At 42.2% G+C, this 18766-nt stretch overlaps 1 protein-coding gene across 7 annotated transcripts in view; it reads right to left on the bottom strand.

Moving 5' to 3' along the window:
* LOC118358634 (DENN domain-containing protein 1B-like) overlaps window positions 1-18766 on the bottom strand; it is a 171365-nt gene that overhangs the window by 126282 nt on the left and 26317 nt on the right. For 2 of the 7 annotated variants that reach the window (XM_052480199.1, XM_052480203.1), the window contains exon 3: window positions 896-941. The exons of the other annotated variants lie outside the window; for them this stretch is intronic. In XM_052480199.1, coding sequence (XP_052336159.1) covers window positions 896-941 — 46 coding nt within the window. The remainder of the gene's footprint in view (window positions 1-895; window positions 942-18766) is intronic. 7 annotated transcript variants of the gene reach the window in all.

The following is an 18766-nucleotide window of genomic DNA, read 5'->3' as shown; positions in this document are numbered from 1 at the left end:
ATCTCCAGTGTGTGACAGACACACATAGTCCCTATCTCTTTCTCCTGTAGGTGACAATTGAAATCACCTAGCTATCAGCTATCATCACTGGGTACTATTCCTCTATTTACACCCCGAGTGAAGGCAGGCACGGGAGTGGCCATTGATCCCTCAACATACGTGTTTGTGTTTTCCAGCATATAGGCCTACATGTGTAAAAAATGCGGGGCTCAGAGTGTGTGCGAGTGTGTATGTGTGTGTCCATTAATCCCTGTGGGATTCAAGCGTGGCTAACCTGGGACATGCGCTGTGCGGCAAGGCAACACACAGTCAGCCCCCCAGCAGCTGAGACAACCAGCAGCCAGGGTCAGTGGCAAATCAATGTTTGGACGTCCCACCGATGCCCGTCTTTAAAAGTCGATACGCATCGCTTTGATAGGGGCTGAAAAGGGGGGCCAGAGGGGGTTAATAGGTGAGTGGTGGAAGGGAGATAGGGGTGTGCGCGTGTGCGTATGATTAATAGGTAAAGGGTGGAAAGGATTAGGCTTCTCTCTCAGCTGACACCACTTCAAAGAAAGGATAGAAGCAACAAGCGGAGAGAAACAGAGATGTTAACTATTAAGTGAAAAATGAATGAGTGTCAAATAGAAAAGGGTTATAGGAGTGGGTGGAGCCGACAGCTGCTTTTACCAGATTGTTGAATAGTGGTTTGGGAACTGGATTCTCAATCCTCTTAACCCGTGGTGATATAAAATATTAGAAATAGCGACATTACTGTGCAAGGTAGAGATTGCAAAACAATTATTATGTTGGTGCCCATCAGTTGGTGCCCATCGGTTGAATGTTTCAACCTCTTAAGAAGTGGTGTTTTTCCCTCTAGTTCCCAGTTTCAAAAAGCATTGAAAACTACACTAACCTTTGAGTTTCTGCAGCCAGAAATGGGCCATCTTCAGCACGGAATTCTGACAAGGTAAAACATTTAAACAAATAAAGCAGCATCATGTTCTGGGAAACAACACAACAATGCACCCATTTTAGTCAGAGCTTTTTGTATTTTCTACATTTAACCTTTATTTAACTAGGCAAGTCAGTTAAGAATAAATTCTTATTTACAATGACGGCCTACCAGGGAACAGTGGGTTAACTGTCTTGTTCAGGGGCAAAAAGACAGATTTTTACCTTGTCAGTTCGGGGATTTGATCCAGCAACCTTCCGGTTACTGGCCCAACGCTCTAACCACTCGGCTCCCTGCTGCCCCAGGAAAGTATAAGGAAATGTACATCTTTATTTTAAATTAAACATGTAAATTGGTGCCTGTTGGTGCAGGTTATACAACTACCCACCCTGATGAAAAAACAACATTAGAAAGAGTCTAATGGTTAAATTACAAACCAAAGCTCTATATATAACAAGATAATAGTTATCTAGTTCGACAGAGCTTAGACGGCTCCTGTTATGACTTATATTTGTCCTTATAATTATTATTATTTATCTGTTCTATATAGAGCTAGCCAACGTGGTGTTTTGGCCTCATGGTTTCTGATGTTTTCAAAGTTAGCCAGCTGTGTGTAGTGTAAACATAATTAACTTAAAAGTCTGATCCACCGGTCGGTCGTGACTTGTATCTACACTATGATTGGACGATACAGACCGCAATGCTGTATTGGATGAGTAGTTTGTTTGCCACCCCCCCCAACTCTGGTATGTACACAGTCTTGTACCCTTGAGTTGTTCTTACATACTGTATATCCCAGTTTATTTTAAGCGAATTCTAATCTTTTGAATTAATGGTTAACCCGGAGATTTTTGTACCTATTCAACATTTGTAACCACAATAACCAGCATGTTTTTTGAAATGTGTATGCTAAAAATGAGTGGCATGTCAGTTACGGAACCATAAATGCGGGAAGAGGGCCATAGCCCATTGGAGCCCTTTACATCTATAGAACTAACCCGATATAAACAACCAGTTAACTGTTGTAAACTGCAACTCAGTGGGAGCTGGGCACTAATTTTCCATCATCACCAGTACAGACTGTGACGTTTTAGCTTTTCATTAAGACACTGTGTGAGTGTCAGCCACGTCTCCATGTGACAAGCTGTGTCAGGTTTAAAAATAGAGTGGTGACAAACTACAAGAAGAAACGCATCATACAGGCACACACCAGGGTTTCCGTTAGCCGGCTTTGGGCAACAAAAAAAAAAATGAAAAGCCAATAAATAAAACTGTTGCCGGCCAAAATGACAGGGGGGAAAAAAAATCACATTACAAAATAATGCTTTTTATTCATCAATACCAGTTGATGGAAATACATTTGACCATTATGCTCATCGGTCTATAGGTTCATTTGCATCATTTTGTTGAATTAAATAGACCTGTGCAATTTCGTTAGTCATCATGTAACGTCATCTTATTTATCCAACAACTATCCCACGGGCAGAGCATGCAAAGCCTATTTTCAGCGGGATTTCTCCTGTAGCTCCTCAAATGGTTGCTGCTGGAGTAAAATGTGAATCTATAAGCCCAAGCGCAACAATTCTAAAAGCAATCTTGTGTTTAAAAAAAACACTTAAGGGCAATCAATAGGCTATCAGTGCGTCACCCACAACTTTACAATGTCAGCTGGAGGCAGTATGCATTTTGAAAACATACTTAAATTGTTTGAAACCTGAGTGTTTTATTTCCTATTATTTATATCCTTCCTGTTTGGCCCTGTTCGGGGGTATCATCGAATGGGGCCACAGTGTCTCCTGACCCCTCCTGTCTCAGCCTCCAGTATTTATGCTGCAGTAGTTTGTGTCGGGGAGCTCGGGTCAGTTTGTTATATCTGGAGTACTTCTCCTGTCTTATCCGGTGTCCTGTGTGAATTTAAGTATGCTCTCTCTAATTCTCTCTTTCTCTCTCTCGGAGGACCTGAGTCCTAGGACCATGCCTCAGGACTACTTGGCATGATGACTCCTTGCTGTCCCCCAGTCCACCTGGCAGTGCTGCTGCTCCAGTTTCAACTGTTCTGCCTTCGGCTATGGAATCCTGACCTGTTCACCGGACATACTACCTGTCCCAGACCTGCTGTTTTCAATTCGCTAGAGACAGCAGGAGTGATAGAGATCCTCTTAATGATCGGCTATGAAAAGCCAACTGACATTTACTCCTGAGGTGCTGACTTGCTGCACCCTCGACAACTACTGTGATTATTATTATTTGACCATGGTGGTCATTTATGAACATTTGAACATCTTGGCCATGTTCTGTTATAATCTCCACCTGGCACAGCCAGAAGAGGACTGGCCACCCCTCATAGCCTGGTTCCTCTCGAGGTTTCTTCCTAGGTTTTGGCATTTCTAGGGAGTTTTTCCTAGCTACCGTGCTTCTACACCTGCATTGCTTGCTGTTTGGGGTTTTAGGCTGGGTTTCTGTACAGCACTTTGATATATCAGCTGATGTAAGAAGGGCTATATAAATAATTAGATTTGATATTATTTAGCATGTCTTACCTTGCTTCAAAGTAGCCTATAATCAAAAACTGACCATGGAAATGTGGAGGCAATTATTATATAAAGACTTCAAGTTTGGGGAAGCTTGCAAATATCCTATAATTTCAACAAACAACAAAAAAGTTTTTTAAATACAAATCTTCTTTTTTTTAAGAACTCCATCATAGTAGTGCATAGAAGAGCAATGAAACGTGGTGCTACGTGTATGAAAAGACAGTCGACAGAGAGTACAAATATTTTAAAACAGTAATTCACGCACAAAAAATCTCATATATATATATATATATATATATATTAATTTGAAGATAATTGGAATTTCAGTTATGATTTTAATCTGCACATTGTTGTGGAACAGTTTAATTTCAATAATAAAGTTTCTCAAAATCATTGTCACATCATTACAGATAATGTATTACTGTCTCATTTGACACGTGTATTCTGCTAATTAGTTTTCTGCAGGGGCGCGGTCATCGACCTTAGGGGGTTAAACAGCATGATCATTAGACAGGCGCATCTTGTGCTGGGGGATAATAAAAGGCCAGTAAAATGCAATTTTGTCACACAACACAATGCCACAGATGTCTCAAGTTGAGGAAGAGTGCAATTGGCATGCTGACTGCAGGAATGTTGACCAAAGCTGTTGCCAGAGAATTTAAATGTTAATTTCGCTACCATAAGCCCCCTCTCCAACGTCGTTTTAGAAAATTTGGCAGTCCATCCAACCGGCCTCACAACCGCAGACCACGTGTAACCACGCCAGCCCAGGACCTCCACATCCAGCTCGTTCACCTGCAGGTTAATCTGAGACCAGCCACCAGGACAGCTGATAAAACTGCAGCTTTGCACAACTGAAGAATTTCTACACAAACTGTCAGGAACCGTCTCAGTGAAGCTCATCTGCATGCCTGTCATCTTCACCAGGGTCTTGACCTGACTGCAATTTCGGCGTCGCAACTGACTTCAGTTGGCAAATGCTCACCTTCGATGGCCACTGGCACGCTGGAGAAGTGTGCTCTTCACAGATGAATCCCGGTACATGACAGATAGCAGACAGCGTGTATGGCGTCGTGTGGGCGAGTGGTTTGCTGATGTCAATGTTATGAACAGAGTGCCCCATGGTTGGTTTATGGTAACGGGCGGGCAGGCATAAGCTATGGAAACGAACACATTGCATTTTATCAATGGCAGCAGAGATACCGTGACGAGATCCTAAGGTCCATTATCGTGCCATCCATCTGCCGTCATGTTTCAGCATGATAATGCACGTCCCCATGTTGGAAGGATCTGTACACAATTCCTGGAAGCTGAAAATGTCCCAGTTCTTACATGGTCTGCATACACCAGACATGTAACCCACTGAGCATGTTTGAGATACTCTGGACTGATGTGTACGACACCGTGTTCCAGTTCCCAGCAATATCCAGCAACTTTGCACAGCCATTGAAGAGGAGTGGAACAACATCCCACAGGACACAATCAACAGCCTGATCTACTCTATGCGAAGGAGATGTGTCACACTGCATCAGGCAAATGGTGGTCACACCAGATACTGACTGGTTTTCTGATCCACGCCCCTACTTTATTTTGTATTCCCAGTCATGTGAAATGCAAAGATTAGAGCGTAATGAATGTATTTAAATTGACTGATTTCCTATATGAACTTTAACTCAGTAAAATCTTTGAAATAGTTGCATGTTGCATTTATATTTTTGTTCAGTGTAAAATTATTCAAATTTAAAAGTCAACTAATGTGAGATTACCATCCTCTGTTATATAGACATATTGATACACAGTGACGATCCATTGGTGACTAAAGAAATGAGCCAATGGAACTCATAGACTATAGGCCATTCCTCTTTCACACCGAGCATTGGTGATTATCGAGGGGAGATTGTTCAAAAAAAAAAATCAAATAGCTTACGGTCAAGAACTATAGTTTTATTACAAACTCTTTCTTCGCCACACACCCCTCCCCTTCTTCTCAATTAAAGTTCTTCGTAGTTAAAGTTCTACTCCAGACACATTGTCGTCACCCGTATTTTATATGCTTTACAATAACAGCCGCAACTCAATAATCAGCTAGGCCAATTTCCACGTACGCTGACCAAATTGTGGGACTCCCAACGAGGCATAGGCCGAAGAGCTTGTGATTTAAAACAATCCACAGCTATATTTTTAAAGAAGGTAATGATCCTCGATCCCTAGTGGCTAAGTCATGCTTTCTGGTGAAGTATTTTTTATGATTTTATTTATTATAGAATTATAGAATTTTGGCCAATTAATTCCCATTTACTTCACTATTGGACCCACCTACGCCATTTCTCTCCTGTTCTATTGATTTTCATAATCAACTTTCTTTCGTTGTCCAGAAGCCCAAAGTCTCAATCCTAATCATATTAGCAACCCACCCTAGTTGTTGCGTCTTTAGAGTCCCTGTCACAGATCTTCCGGGAACATTCATTACGCACACCTGTCCCCTGTTCCCACTGATTAGTACATGTATAAGTGTGCCCTTTGGTTTCCATTGGGCTGTCGATTATTGTTACAATATCCGTTAGTGCGTATGCTGTGCGTTTTGGGCTTTTTTGCCCTTGTGGATTGCGCAGATGATTACGGGTCTCGTCCCGTGTGTTAATAATTGTGCGCGTGTGTATTTATTCAAGGTACTTCTCGTCTTTTGTTTGGGTTTCAATCCTGTGTTTTGTGTACGTGCCCTTACACGACACGCCGTAATTTCGGTTTAATTTTAAAAACTATTACGCATTCCTGCATCTGTCTCCCGATCCTTCATGCCAATGTGCCAGTCCCCCTCTTTCTAAGTTTCTAAAAGAGATTTTCATCTCTGCCACACATGGAACAGCTATCACCTGCACATGTTTGAAAATTACATTTTATTGGCCACTTCATTACATGAGCTGCATGTTCTGTTAAGATTAATTACCATAATCTAAATGTGATTTCTGTCATTCTGAGCACCGTGGGTGGACACCCTTCTGGGTCACGTTGTCTGGCACCACATTTTCCTAACAGAAACTCTGGCACACACAGAAACACTGAAGATTGAGAGGTATCAAACACACATTCAACCAATGAGTTATAGCGGTGTACTACGGATTCATAAACAGTATTAAATATGCACAGTATTAATCTAGTATATAAACTGCATATATGCCTAAACCTATTCTTAGTCTTACCAATAACTCATCTCTAAATGAACGACACACATTTGCCCACAGAGCAGGCAGTCTGTTGTTGGTTTTTGCATAATCCCAGAAACGACTGGATAGCAGTTTGATTGAATGTTATATTGAATAGGAATCCTGCTTGTTAGAGGACAGCTTCTATATGGAGAGTAGCAGTTCTGCAGTGAGAAGAAAAGGTTGAACCCCTCAGCATCTCTCTCCTCTACAACAAGATGAAGGGCCCTGTAGTGCCTGCCTCTTCTTGTTCCTCCTTTCTCCCATCCCCTCCTCTCCCCTCCCCTCTCTTTCTTGGCCAGGGGTTAAACTGCTGCACTCTAACCTCGCCTTGGCAATCCCTCCTTTCTCTCTCCCACTCTTCCTACCTCTCTCTCTCTCTTATCTTTAAGAGATTTATTTCACCGTATGTAGTGGTTCGGATTAAGGCCCCGGCCTGTATGGCCTGGGGATAAAGACATTGTTTTAGCAGCCGCCAGTTTCTGACTGAGGAGGCAGCGACTGGCCGGGAGGAAGCTGCCGCTACTTAACATCCACAATGGCCGCCATTGTAGGGCCGGGGCTGCAGGGGCTGCAGGGGCTGCAGGGGCCTGCTTCAGAGGCCGTCTAGACTTTGAGCCAGCTAGTCAAGGAGCTGCAGGTGAAAATCCCATCAGCCACTGGAGTGAAAGTTAACTAAGGTAACCTGCTGTGAACCTGATGACGATGTCAAGCCAACATATGGCCCCAAATGTCTATTGTCGGAACGAAGGGCTTTCTTCCCACTCAAGAAACTGGAGAGGGGGTGAGACAGGGGCATGGTGGAAAGGGGTTAGGAGCCTAAAGGAAGGAGGAATAACTATGGTCATGGCTTTACTTCTGGATCACTAGCCTTATTTTGTCTTGGAGGAGCCCTACCACCAGAACACAATTAAAGGAGTAGGCAGATTAACTGCCATCTTTCAACTCGCACTGAATGACGTTTAAAACAAGCTTTTCTCCCCTCTATCCTCACTCTGAAATCACACAGCCAATGGCATTACATTTCATGCTGATTTAGTAGGCAATGGGCCCAAGAAAGGAAATGTCTCACTGACGATATGGTCCTTAAATTTACTTGTGTTGATCAGTCTGTGTTAACAGCCTGGGTCAGTAAAAGTAGATATTAGGGTTTAGGCCTATGTACTGTGTGTCCTAAAAAAAAAAAAACTCAGCTGCACCATACTGGTGGAAAGCACTGCAGTTTACATTCCTACTGTAGGTACAGTGGTTGCTCCACTAAACGTTATGCGATTATGCTGCGGTTCAGTACGGTACCCTGCGTCACCACTTCATTGCTCCAGACCAACGCAAGGGGGAGTTAGAGCACGGATTATGCTTTTGGGTCCTACTGTGTCTCTGACTGACAATGAAACCTAAATAGAAAGTGATAATTGTGCACGACTTCATTGTTACAACTAACTGTTGTTACACTAAGGTTTTTATTATTTTATTAGGATAATTTTGCTCTTACTGTGGTACTGCAGGTCACTCCCAACAGGTCACGTTGTACAGTGCCTGAGTGGCGCAAAGGTCAGTGCAAGCTGTGTTGCTACAGATCCTGGTTCAATACCTGTGCTGGCCTTGACTGGGAGACCCATGAAATGACTGTAGGTTTTTGGTTTCTATCCCTCTAAAAACAGAAATAAATCATTCTAAATAACAAACTGGCTTTATTAACAAATTATTATCAATGTCTCACCCAATGTTCAAGAATGGCCTTTTTCCTCGCTCATTTTACGTTATTTGAAAAATATTTTTTTAAACAAAGCGATTATTATTAATTTAGGATTATATAAAAGCATGTTGGATATTCTCACAGATATATTATTAACCCCTTTATGAGCAGGACCATATATAAATTGGTCATATTGGTCATGGCAAGGCCAACTCCTTCCTCCCCGTGGGGGAATTGAACCCAGGTCCCCTGCGTGCCCGCACGACACGGGGATTCTTTAGGTAAATAGCCCAGTACTGTAGCCTACTGCCGACCATCACACTGTACAGTGCCATATTTCCCGTTCCATCCTAACAGAAACCCAAGGGTTTTTTCATTTTTCTTGTAATAGAAACACCATAATATTAAATCCAATTAATTTAGCAAGTACCAGTCAAAAGTTTGGACACACCTACTCATTCCAGGATTTTTCTTTATTTTCTACATTGTAGAATAATAGTGAAGACATCACAACCATGAAATAACACAAGGAATCAGTTACGAACTAATTCTTATTTACAGGGACAGCCTACTCCTTCCTCCCTGTCAGGGAATTGAATCCCGGTCTCACACATGACACAGGGACTCTTTAGCTAAATAGCCCAGTACTGTAGCCTACTGCCGACCGTCACATTGTACAGCGCCATATTTCCATTCCATCCTAATGGAAACCCAGAGGGTTTTTTGTTTTTCTTGGACTAGAAACATCATAATATTAATCCAATAAATTAATCAAAATTTCTTATTATCAGTCCCAAATAATATGTTCTTACAAAAAAAAGGTTTTAAATTCTCTAGTACAGCCACTATTAAAGGCTACCAAGAGCTTCTCAAAGATGCCCTCTAGTGGTCAAACTAGCACTAATGATTAATGGTACCAGTGGTTCACACAAATAACGTGCCATAGAATTCTGTGGCAGTACACTGCAACTTTTAAACGAACCAATGTACTTTATGGTTGCTGCAGGGATTCTATCTATACAGGCTACATGCTGTATATGTGAGTAGGGTCTGGGGATTCTCCAATTACACTGAATCTAAAGCCGACAAGCACAGCATAACGGGGAGAAGGAGAAAGAGCTTCATGAAGATCTGACCCTGGTAATAACACAGTTATTTCATCTGCACAGCTATCTGAGAGCTATCAGGATAAGCCTTAAGGAGGAGAGGGAGAGGGAGATGTCTCCAGAATAGTTGGGAAGCAACCCAATTTCACAGCTTCACGACTGAGCAGAGCAGCATATGGACACTAGCGAAGCGAGCTCTGTGACAGGCTCCGCTCTGCGTATCTATCAACACTGATGTTCCCAGTTAGCCTCCATACGGGTCCAACATTATGTCAAACATGGGCTACGCCTCAGTGAGCGAGGAGCTAGCTAGGCGCTGCCTTCCTCCACACTACGTGTTTGTGTATGGGGGATAATAAAAAGAATGCTTACTGTCGTTGATATCTCAAGTCATATGGAGTGCACTGACTTCCTCTCTCTCCTACAGTACATTGTGATGTGAATTCCACGTTCCAAGCATCAAGCGTGCCAGGACAACATTAGTTCTAGAATAAACAAACTCCCAATTCCAGATTGTAGACCTAACTAGGCGCCTGTAGAACATAATAATTCTAGACTGGCTAGGTTAAGTGTCAGTGCTGAGCATCCCACCTTACTTGTGGGTAAAAAGATGCACTGCAACAGAACTACTTCGGGTTATAACACATTTCTCCCCATATGGTGCAACCATCTGCCTCATTCACACATTTAAAAACGCAGTACCTGTGAAAAACTCAAATTACCCCTTCAAAGACATAACGATTCCCTAGCCCCCTAAAAACCAATTTGTAAGTCGAGTTTGAGAGGTTAGGGGCTCTGGATAAGAGCGTCTGCAGGTGAATGACAATGGAAAAATGACAATTAAAATGTAAATGTAAATGTAATGAATCCAAGATTGAACTCTTTGGCCTGAATGCCAAGCTTCACGTCTTGAGGAAACCTGGCACCTCCGTACGGTGAAGCATGATGGTGGCAGCATCATCGTGTGTGGATGTTTTTCAGGAGCAGGGACTGGGAGACTGGTCAGGATGAAGGGAAAGATTAACAGAACAATTTACAGAGAGATCCTTAATGAAAACCTGCTCAGGACCTCAGACTGGGCGAGGTTCACCTTCCAACAGGGCAACGACCCTAAGAACACAGCCAAGACAACGCAGGATTGGCTTCAGGACAAGTCTCTGAATGTCCTTGAGTGGCCCAACCGAGCCCGAAATTGAACCCAAACTAATATCTCTGGAGAGACCTGAAAAAAGCGGTGTAGCGACACTCCCCATCCAACCTGACAGAGCTTTAAGGGATTTGCTAAGAATGGGAGAAACTCCCCATCTACATGTATACAAGTTTGTAGCGCAATACCCAAGACTCGAGGCTGTAATCACTGCCAAAGGCGCTTCAACAAAGTACTGAGTAAAGGGTCTGAATACTTATGTAAATACCTAAAAACCTGTTTTTGCTTTGTCATTATGGAGTATTGCATGTAGATTTAATGAAGGGGGAAAACGATTTAATCAATTTTAGTATAAGGATGTAAAGTAACAATGTTGAGAAAGTCGAGGGGTCTGAATACTTTCCAAATGCACTGTATACATAAAAGTTGCGGACCACGTGCAGTACCTCGGCCGCGGATCCCAGTTTCAAAAAGGATGGATCTCCCTCCATGACATGTAGAGTAGTGTACTGTACATATGGCGCCCAGAGGCTGCTAGCTGCCGATGATGACAGAGTAAAGCTTTGCCTTTGGCGTCTACATGCTGGTGCCGTCATATTGTAGCAAGGATCTGAGGATCACATGAGGAGCCTGTCAGACAGCTATCAATCTCTAGCGGAACGACACCACCACTGCTACTTGAAGGGTTCAATGCAGGCAACATAATACTGTTGGAAAGATGGGCAATCCTAAAGTGTTTCTGTTTCTCATACCGTTATTAAAGTAGCTAGGTGGACACTATTTGGTTCTGTTGATTTTTCAGTTCAAATTTTTTTTTTAAATCACAGCTCTAGATGTTTGTGTGGGGTACTTTCTGGACCACCTCAGAAAAAGACCCATGGGAAACACTCAACCTGAATGTATTTTTAGCTTGAAGACACAGCATTGGGGGTGTTTTAAAGTTGCCCTTGTATCTGCTTTCACTGAGACTAGTCAGTCTACACTCAGCACACATTTACATATTTGTCATTTAGCAGTGCATTCATCTTAAGATAGCTTGGTGAGACAACTACATCAATGCAGTTTGTAGTTGTCCTGCCTTAGCATCAATGATTCACGTAAACAAACTAAGAGTATGCAATAACTTGGTCTACCACCACACAAGGGCATTAGGTAGAGGCAAGGTTGAATGTGTATTCACTAGCATATTTCACAACGCCATTGCTCTAATCTGTTAGCCCCGTCATGTTGCTGTCATCATAGCAGAGTCCTCTCTACTAGCCAGTAACGGAGAAACTACAACTACAGAACGGCTTTCTTTCCTCACCTTGAAAACTAGACAGGAACTAGCCTAGATGAATGTCCTGAGGTATTATGACAATGAAGCTCTAAGGAAGACAATGGTGGGGTGGATCTGAGCATGCACTAGTGTACTTAAACAGTGACAACACTGAATATGCAAATTCCCTCTGACACTCAGAGAAACAGAACGCCCATGGAACAATCATGTGAGAGAATGATGTGTGACAACAAATGAGCCAAATGTTGAGCAATGACAAATGGCACAACTCATCCCTCACAATGACAGCCATTGGCTGTGACCTACATTCCGTTGTGAAAAATGGGCTGCTTCCCAAATAAGGGGCCAATACTCCCCATCTAAACGCCAGCATATTCCCAGTAAGCGTATGTACCCAGGTCGTGTAAATGGGGGTGTTGCTGGCTGGCTGAGGAACAGTTACAGCCCCCAGAGGAGATACGGAGTGGTTAAGGAGATGCAAGACAGACACACACTCCAGACTTTAGGTTACACGTTTATTTTGGCACGGCATGGCACTTGATTTTTCTAACCTTAATAAATGACCCACAGTATCAGACACCAATAATAGAAATAGAACAAGAGGGTGAAGATTATTTTGTAGTTTCCTTCTGCAGGGTGATCAGTTCCAAGTTCCTCTGGGTAAAGATGCTAAAGTTTCAGTATGAGAAGTAGTGGAGCCATAGGTCTTGGCCAAACTCCTGACTCAACACAAAATCCTGTAAGTCAACTCAAATATATGTGTAACAGGTAGAGTTGCAAAGGGTCGGAAACTTTCCGGTAAATTTCCGGAATTTTAAATGGGAAGTTAAGCCATGGAATTTGGGAAATGTTCGTGGCCAAGGAATAATTAACTACATCTCCACCCCTCACCCACTATTCTACAAGAGCACAGACACAAGGGACAACAGACAAACCGGTCTCTACATTGCAGATGAGCTGAAGGCAGTCATCAATGACCTTGGACCACAGATAGTATTTGCACTGGTGACAGACAATGCTGCAAACTTGAATGCTGCTTGGTCTAAAGTGGAGGAGTCCAACCCTCACATCACACCTATTGGAGACTCCAGTCACCCAAGTTATAGACTGTTTTCTCTGCTACCGCATGGCAAGCTGTACTGGAGCGCCAAGTCTAGGACCAAAAGGGTCCTCAACACCTTCTAGTCCAAAGCATTATACTGCTGAACAAGTCACAAAAATCACCACTGGACAATTCACATTGACACACACCACCCCCGTACATTGCTGCTACTCGTTGTTTGTTTGTTACCTATGCATAGTCACTGACTCGGTACCGGTGCCCTCTGTATATAGCCTCGTTATTGTTATTGTTATTGTGTTACTTTTTAGTATTACTTTTTATTTTCGCCTACTTGGTAAATACTTGAAGTGCACTTTTGGTTAAGGGCTTGTAAGTAAGCATTTCACGGTAAAGTCTACACTTGTTGTATTTGACGCATGTGGCAAATAAAGTTTGATTGATTTGGCTGTGCTGCTCATGCATTGAATCTGCTCCTCAAGGACATCATGGCACTGAAAACAACAGATACACTCTACAAGAGAGCCAATGAAATGGTTAGGGTTCTGAAGGGTCATCAAGTTATAGCAGCAATCTACCTCACTAAGCAAAGTGAGAAGAATAAGAGCATCACATTGAAGGTGCCCAGCAACACCCATTGGGGTGGTGTTGTCATCATGTTTGACAGCCTCCTGGAGTGGAAGGAGTCTTTCCAAAAAATGGCTATATCACAGTTTGCCAATATGGACAGCCTCATCAAGAAGAGCCTCCTGGATGATGTATTTTGGGAGAGAGTGGTAAGCAACCTGAAACTCCTGAAACCTATTGCAGTAGCCATTGCATGGATTGAGGGAGACAATGCCATCCTGTCTGATGTTCAGACTCTGCTTGCAGATGTAAGAGAAGAAATCTGTACTGCCCTGCCCACTTCACTGTTGCTCCAAGCAGAGGAAACTAAAGTTCTGAAATACATTAAAAAGCGTGAAGACTTCTGCCTGAAGCCCATACACGCCGCAGAGTACATGTTGGACCCCAAGTATGCTGGCAAGAGCATCCTGCCTGGTGCAGAGAATCAACAAGGCCTATGGTGTCATCACTACCGTGTCTCGCCACCTTGGCCTGGATGAGGGCACGGTACTTGGCAGTCTGGCGAAGTACACTTCCAAGCAAGAGCTTTGGGATGGAGATGCCATATGGCAGTTGTGCCAACATATCTCATCAGCCACCTGGTGGAAGGGACTTTGTAGATCTGAGGCTCTTTCACATGTTGCCTCAATCATCCTCCAAATCCCACCAACATCAGCCGCCTCAGAGCACAACTGGTCCTTTTTTGAGAACACAGCAAAGCACGCAACAGGCTGACTTATACAAGGGTTGAAAAATTGGTGGCCATCCGGGCAAATTTGAGGCTTTTTGAGCCTGACAACAAGCCAAGGTTGGAAAGTGACAGTGAAGATGATGCCTCAGAGTCTGATGTTCAAGGAGGTGGGCATTGAGGAGGTCCAGGGAGAAGACATGGAAGCCTGAGAGGAAGACAACCAAAGCATTAGTCTAGAAACGATCACTTTATAGATCCATGTTGAAAATGTTTTTGGAAGATGCGATGGATCATTGGGGATCATTAAATACTCCCGTTCATTTGTTGTTCAGTGAAATCATCCCATGTGAAGAGAACTCATTTAATTAAAAGTTCAATTCATAACTAAATAGTTTTTTATTTCTATTGGAGGGATTTAACCATTTGCAATTATGTCTACGTATGATAAGGTAAAGGTGCTCAAAGTTGACCCATTTTGCATACTCCGCCATCCCATGAGACATCCGCGTCTTCATCACTGGAAAAGATAAACGGTTGAGTATGATATAATTTAAAAGCTTACAAACAGTGTTGTCAAACTATTTTATTTCTTGAAATATATAATTTTTTTTAACAAATATAATTTTTAGACCATTACCGGCAATTAGCTAAAAACACGTAAACTCTGAGTTGTAGCTTAGACCCTATTTCACATCATCTGAGGTTTTTGTGTTGTACCTGCCATTGGTTGAGACAACATACTCTGGAATAAAAATGCAAAAAAAAGAAGGAGAAAAAGAGTTTACATGTTGTTTGATAATTGACCAGACTGAACCAGGTAAAACATATGGTTTTCTCTTTGTTATTATTGGGTATTGTGTTAATGGTTGAGGGAAAAAATGATTTAATCCATTTTGAATTGATGCTGTAATGCAACACAATGTGGAAAAATTCAATGGGTATGAATATTTTACAAAGGCACTGTAAATGATATCTCAATCGTTTATCTTCTCCAGTGACGAAGATATGGATGTCTCATGGAATGGTGTGGTATGCAAAATGGGTCAATTTTGAGCACCTTAATCTTTCGAATGTTTTGGCAAACATTCACTTACTGAACAATTCTACAATGGGGAAATATGTATGGACATTTTTGTTCAAATCAAAAGGGGTGCTGTCAAAAAGTGATTGAATTCAAATGGATTTGCCCTAACGACAATATTCTCCATCACTACATTTACACAGTTGCTACTTAAAAGCCTGGGCAGATTATCAGAACTACAATAAAGCATTAAGAGATAACTAACTGTTCATTGGTAACTAGGCTCATATTAAATTCATAAGAGCCAGTCAATCATTATTCTTTAGACAGGATTATTCTTTAGACAGGATAATTTTTGGTGACTTTAATATTCACATGGAAAAGTTCACAGACCCACTCCAAAAGGCTTTCGGAGCCATCATCGACTCAGTGGGTTTTGTCCAACATGTCTCTGGACCTACTCACTGTCACAGTCATACTCTGGACCTAGTTTTGTCTCATGGAATAAATGTTGTGGATCTTAATGTTTTTCCTCATAATCCTGGACTATCAACAAATAATCTGCTCAGACCCCAACCAAGGAGCATCAAAAGTCGTGCTATAAATTCACAGACAACACAAAGATTCCCTGATGCCCTTCCAGACTCTTTCTGCCTGCCCAAGGACGTCAGAGGACAAAAATCCGTTAACTTCTTGGATATAGGGGGCGCTATTTTAATTTTTGGATGAAAAACGTTCCCGTTTTAAATAAGATATTTTGTCACGAAAAGATGCTCGACTATGCATATAATTGACAGCTTTGGAAAGAAAACACTCTGACGTTTCCAAAACTGCAAAGATATTGTCTGTGAGTGCCACAGAACTGATGTTACAGAAAAAACCCAGATAAAAATCCAATCAGGAAGTGCCGCATTTTTTAAAACCGCCTCAAGGCAATGACTCCTTATATGGCTGTGAAGGAGCTAGGAGTCATCTTACGTTTCCACGTTTTCCCCAAGGTGTCTGCAGCATTGTGACGTATTTGTAGGCATATCATTGAAAGATTGACCATAAGAGACTACATCTACGAGGTGGTCGCTTGGTGTCCTCCGTCGCAATTATTGTGTAATCTCCAGCTGCAGTATTTTTCTGTTTGCTTCTGATGAGAAGCCAACTGCCAGCACTGATAGATTATCGAATAGATATGTGAAAAACACCTTGAGGATTGATTCTAAACAACGTTTGCCATGTTTCTGCCGATATTATGGAGCTAATTTGGAAAAAAGTTTGCCGTTGTAAGTGACATTTTCCGGTGTTTTTCTTAGCCAAACGTGATGAACAAAATGGAGCTATTTCGTCTACACAAATAATATTTTTGGAAAAAATGAACATTTGCTATTTAACTAAGAGTCTCGTCATTGAAAATATCCGAAGTTCTTCAAAGGTAAATGATTTTATTTGAATGCTTTTTCTTGTTTTTGTGAAAATGTTGCCTGCTGAATGCTAGGCTTAATGCTATGCTAGGCTATCAATACTCTTACACAAATGCTTGTGTAGCTTTGGTTGAAAAGCATATTTTGAAAATCTGAGATGACAGTGTTGTTATCAAAAGGCTAAGCTTGTGTTTGAATATATTTATTTAATTTCATTTGCGATTTTCATGAATAGGAAACGTTGCATTATGGTAATGAGCTTGAGGCTATGTTTACACTCCCGGATACGGGATTGCTCGACGCTAGAGGTTAGCCACCTAACTGAGGAACTCCATTTAACCTTGCGCAATACCCTAGATGCAGTTGCACACCAAAAAATAAAAACATTTCTCATAAGAAACTAGCTCCCTGGTATACAGAAAATACCCGAGCTCTGAAGCAAGCTTCCAGAAAATTGGAACGGAAATGGCGCCACATCAAACTGGAAGTCTTCAGACTAGCTTGGAAAGACAGTACCGTGCAGTATCTAAGAGCCCTTACTGCTGCTCGATCATCCTATTTTTCCAACTTAATTGAGGAAAATAAGAACAATCCCAAATTTATTTTTGATACTGTCGCAAAGCTAACTAAAAAGCAGCATTCCCCAAGTGAGGATGGCTTTCACTTCAGCAGTAATAAATTCATGAACTTCTTTGAGGAAAATATCATGATTATTAGAAAGCATATTACGCACTCCTCTTTAAATCTGCGTATTTCTTCAAACCTCAGTTGTCCTGAGTCTGCACAACTCTGCCAGGACCTAGGATCAAGAGAGACACTCAAGTGTTTTAGTACTATATCTCTTGACACAATGATGAAAATAATCATGGCCTCTACACCTTCAAGCTGCATACTGGACCATATTCCAACTAAAGTACTGAAAGAGCTGCTTCCTGTGCTTGGCCCTCCTATGTTGAACATAATAAACAGCTCTTTATCCACCGGATGTGTACCAAACTCACTAAAAGTGGCAGTAATAAAGCCTGATTCCTGCTTACAAGCAAAAATTAAAGCAGGAAGCACCAGTGACTAGATCAATAAAAAAGTGGTCAGATGAAGCAGATGCTAAGCTAGAGGACTGTTTTGCTAGCACAAACTGGAATATTTCCCGTGATTCCTCCAATGGAATTGATGAGTACACCACATCTGTCATTGGCTTCATCAATAAGTGCATCGATGACGTCGTCCCCAAAGTGACCGTACGTACATACCCCAACCAGAAGCCATGGATTACAGGCAGCATCGCCACTGAGCTAAAGGCTAGAGCTGCCGCCTTCAAGGGGCGGGACTCTAACCCAGGAGCTTATAAGAAATCCCACTATGCCCTCCGACAAACCATCAAACAGGCAAAGCGTCAATACAGGACTAAGATCGAGTCGTACTACACCAGCTCTGATGCTCGTCGGATGTGGAAGGGCCTGCAAACCATTACAGACTACAAGAGCTGCCCAGTGACACGAGCCTACCGGACGAGCTAAACTACTTATATGCTTGCTTCGAGCAAATAACACTGAAACACGCATGAGAGCACCAGTTGTACCGGAAGACTGTGTGATCACGCTCTCCACAGCCGATGTGAGTAAGTAGGTCAACATTCACAAGGCCAGGCGTATTACCAGGACGTATACTGCGAGCATGCGCTGACCAACTAGCAAGTGTCTTCACTGACATTTTCAACCTCCCCCTGTCTGAGTCTGTAATGCCACATGTTTTAAGCAGACCACCATAGTGCCTGTGCCCAAGAACACCAAGATAACATCCTAAATGACTACAGACCTGTAGCACTCACGTCTGTAGCCATGAAGTGCTTTGAAAGGCTGGTCATGGCTCACATCAACACCATCATCCCAGAAACACTTGACCCACTCCAGATCCACAGATGATGCAGTCTCTATTTCACTCCACACTGCCCTTTCAAACCTGGACAAAGGGAACACCTATGCGAGAAAGCTATTCATTGACTACAGCTCAATGTTCAACACCATAGTGCCCTCAAAGTATATATATATTATATATATGCCATTTAGCAGACGCTTTT

The sequence above is a fragment of the Oncorhynchus keta genome, chromosome 26, assembly GCF_023373465.1.
Source record: "Oncorhynchus keta strain PuntledgeMale-10-30-2019 chromosome 26, Oket_V2, whole genome shotgun sequence".
NCBI classification, from domain to species: Eukaryota; Metazoa; Chordata; class Actinopteri; order Salmoniformes; family Salmonidae; genus Oncorhynchus; species Oncorhynchus keta.
The sequence above is the reverse complement of the archived record's forward strand: the minus strand, read 5'-3'. Positions and strand labels throughout refer to the sequence as shown.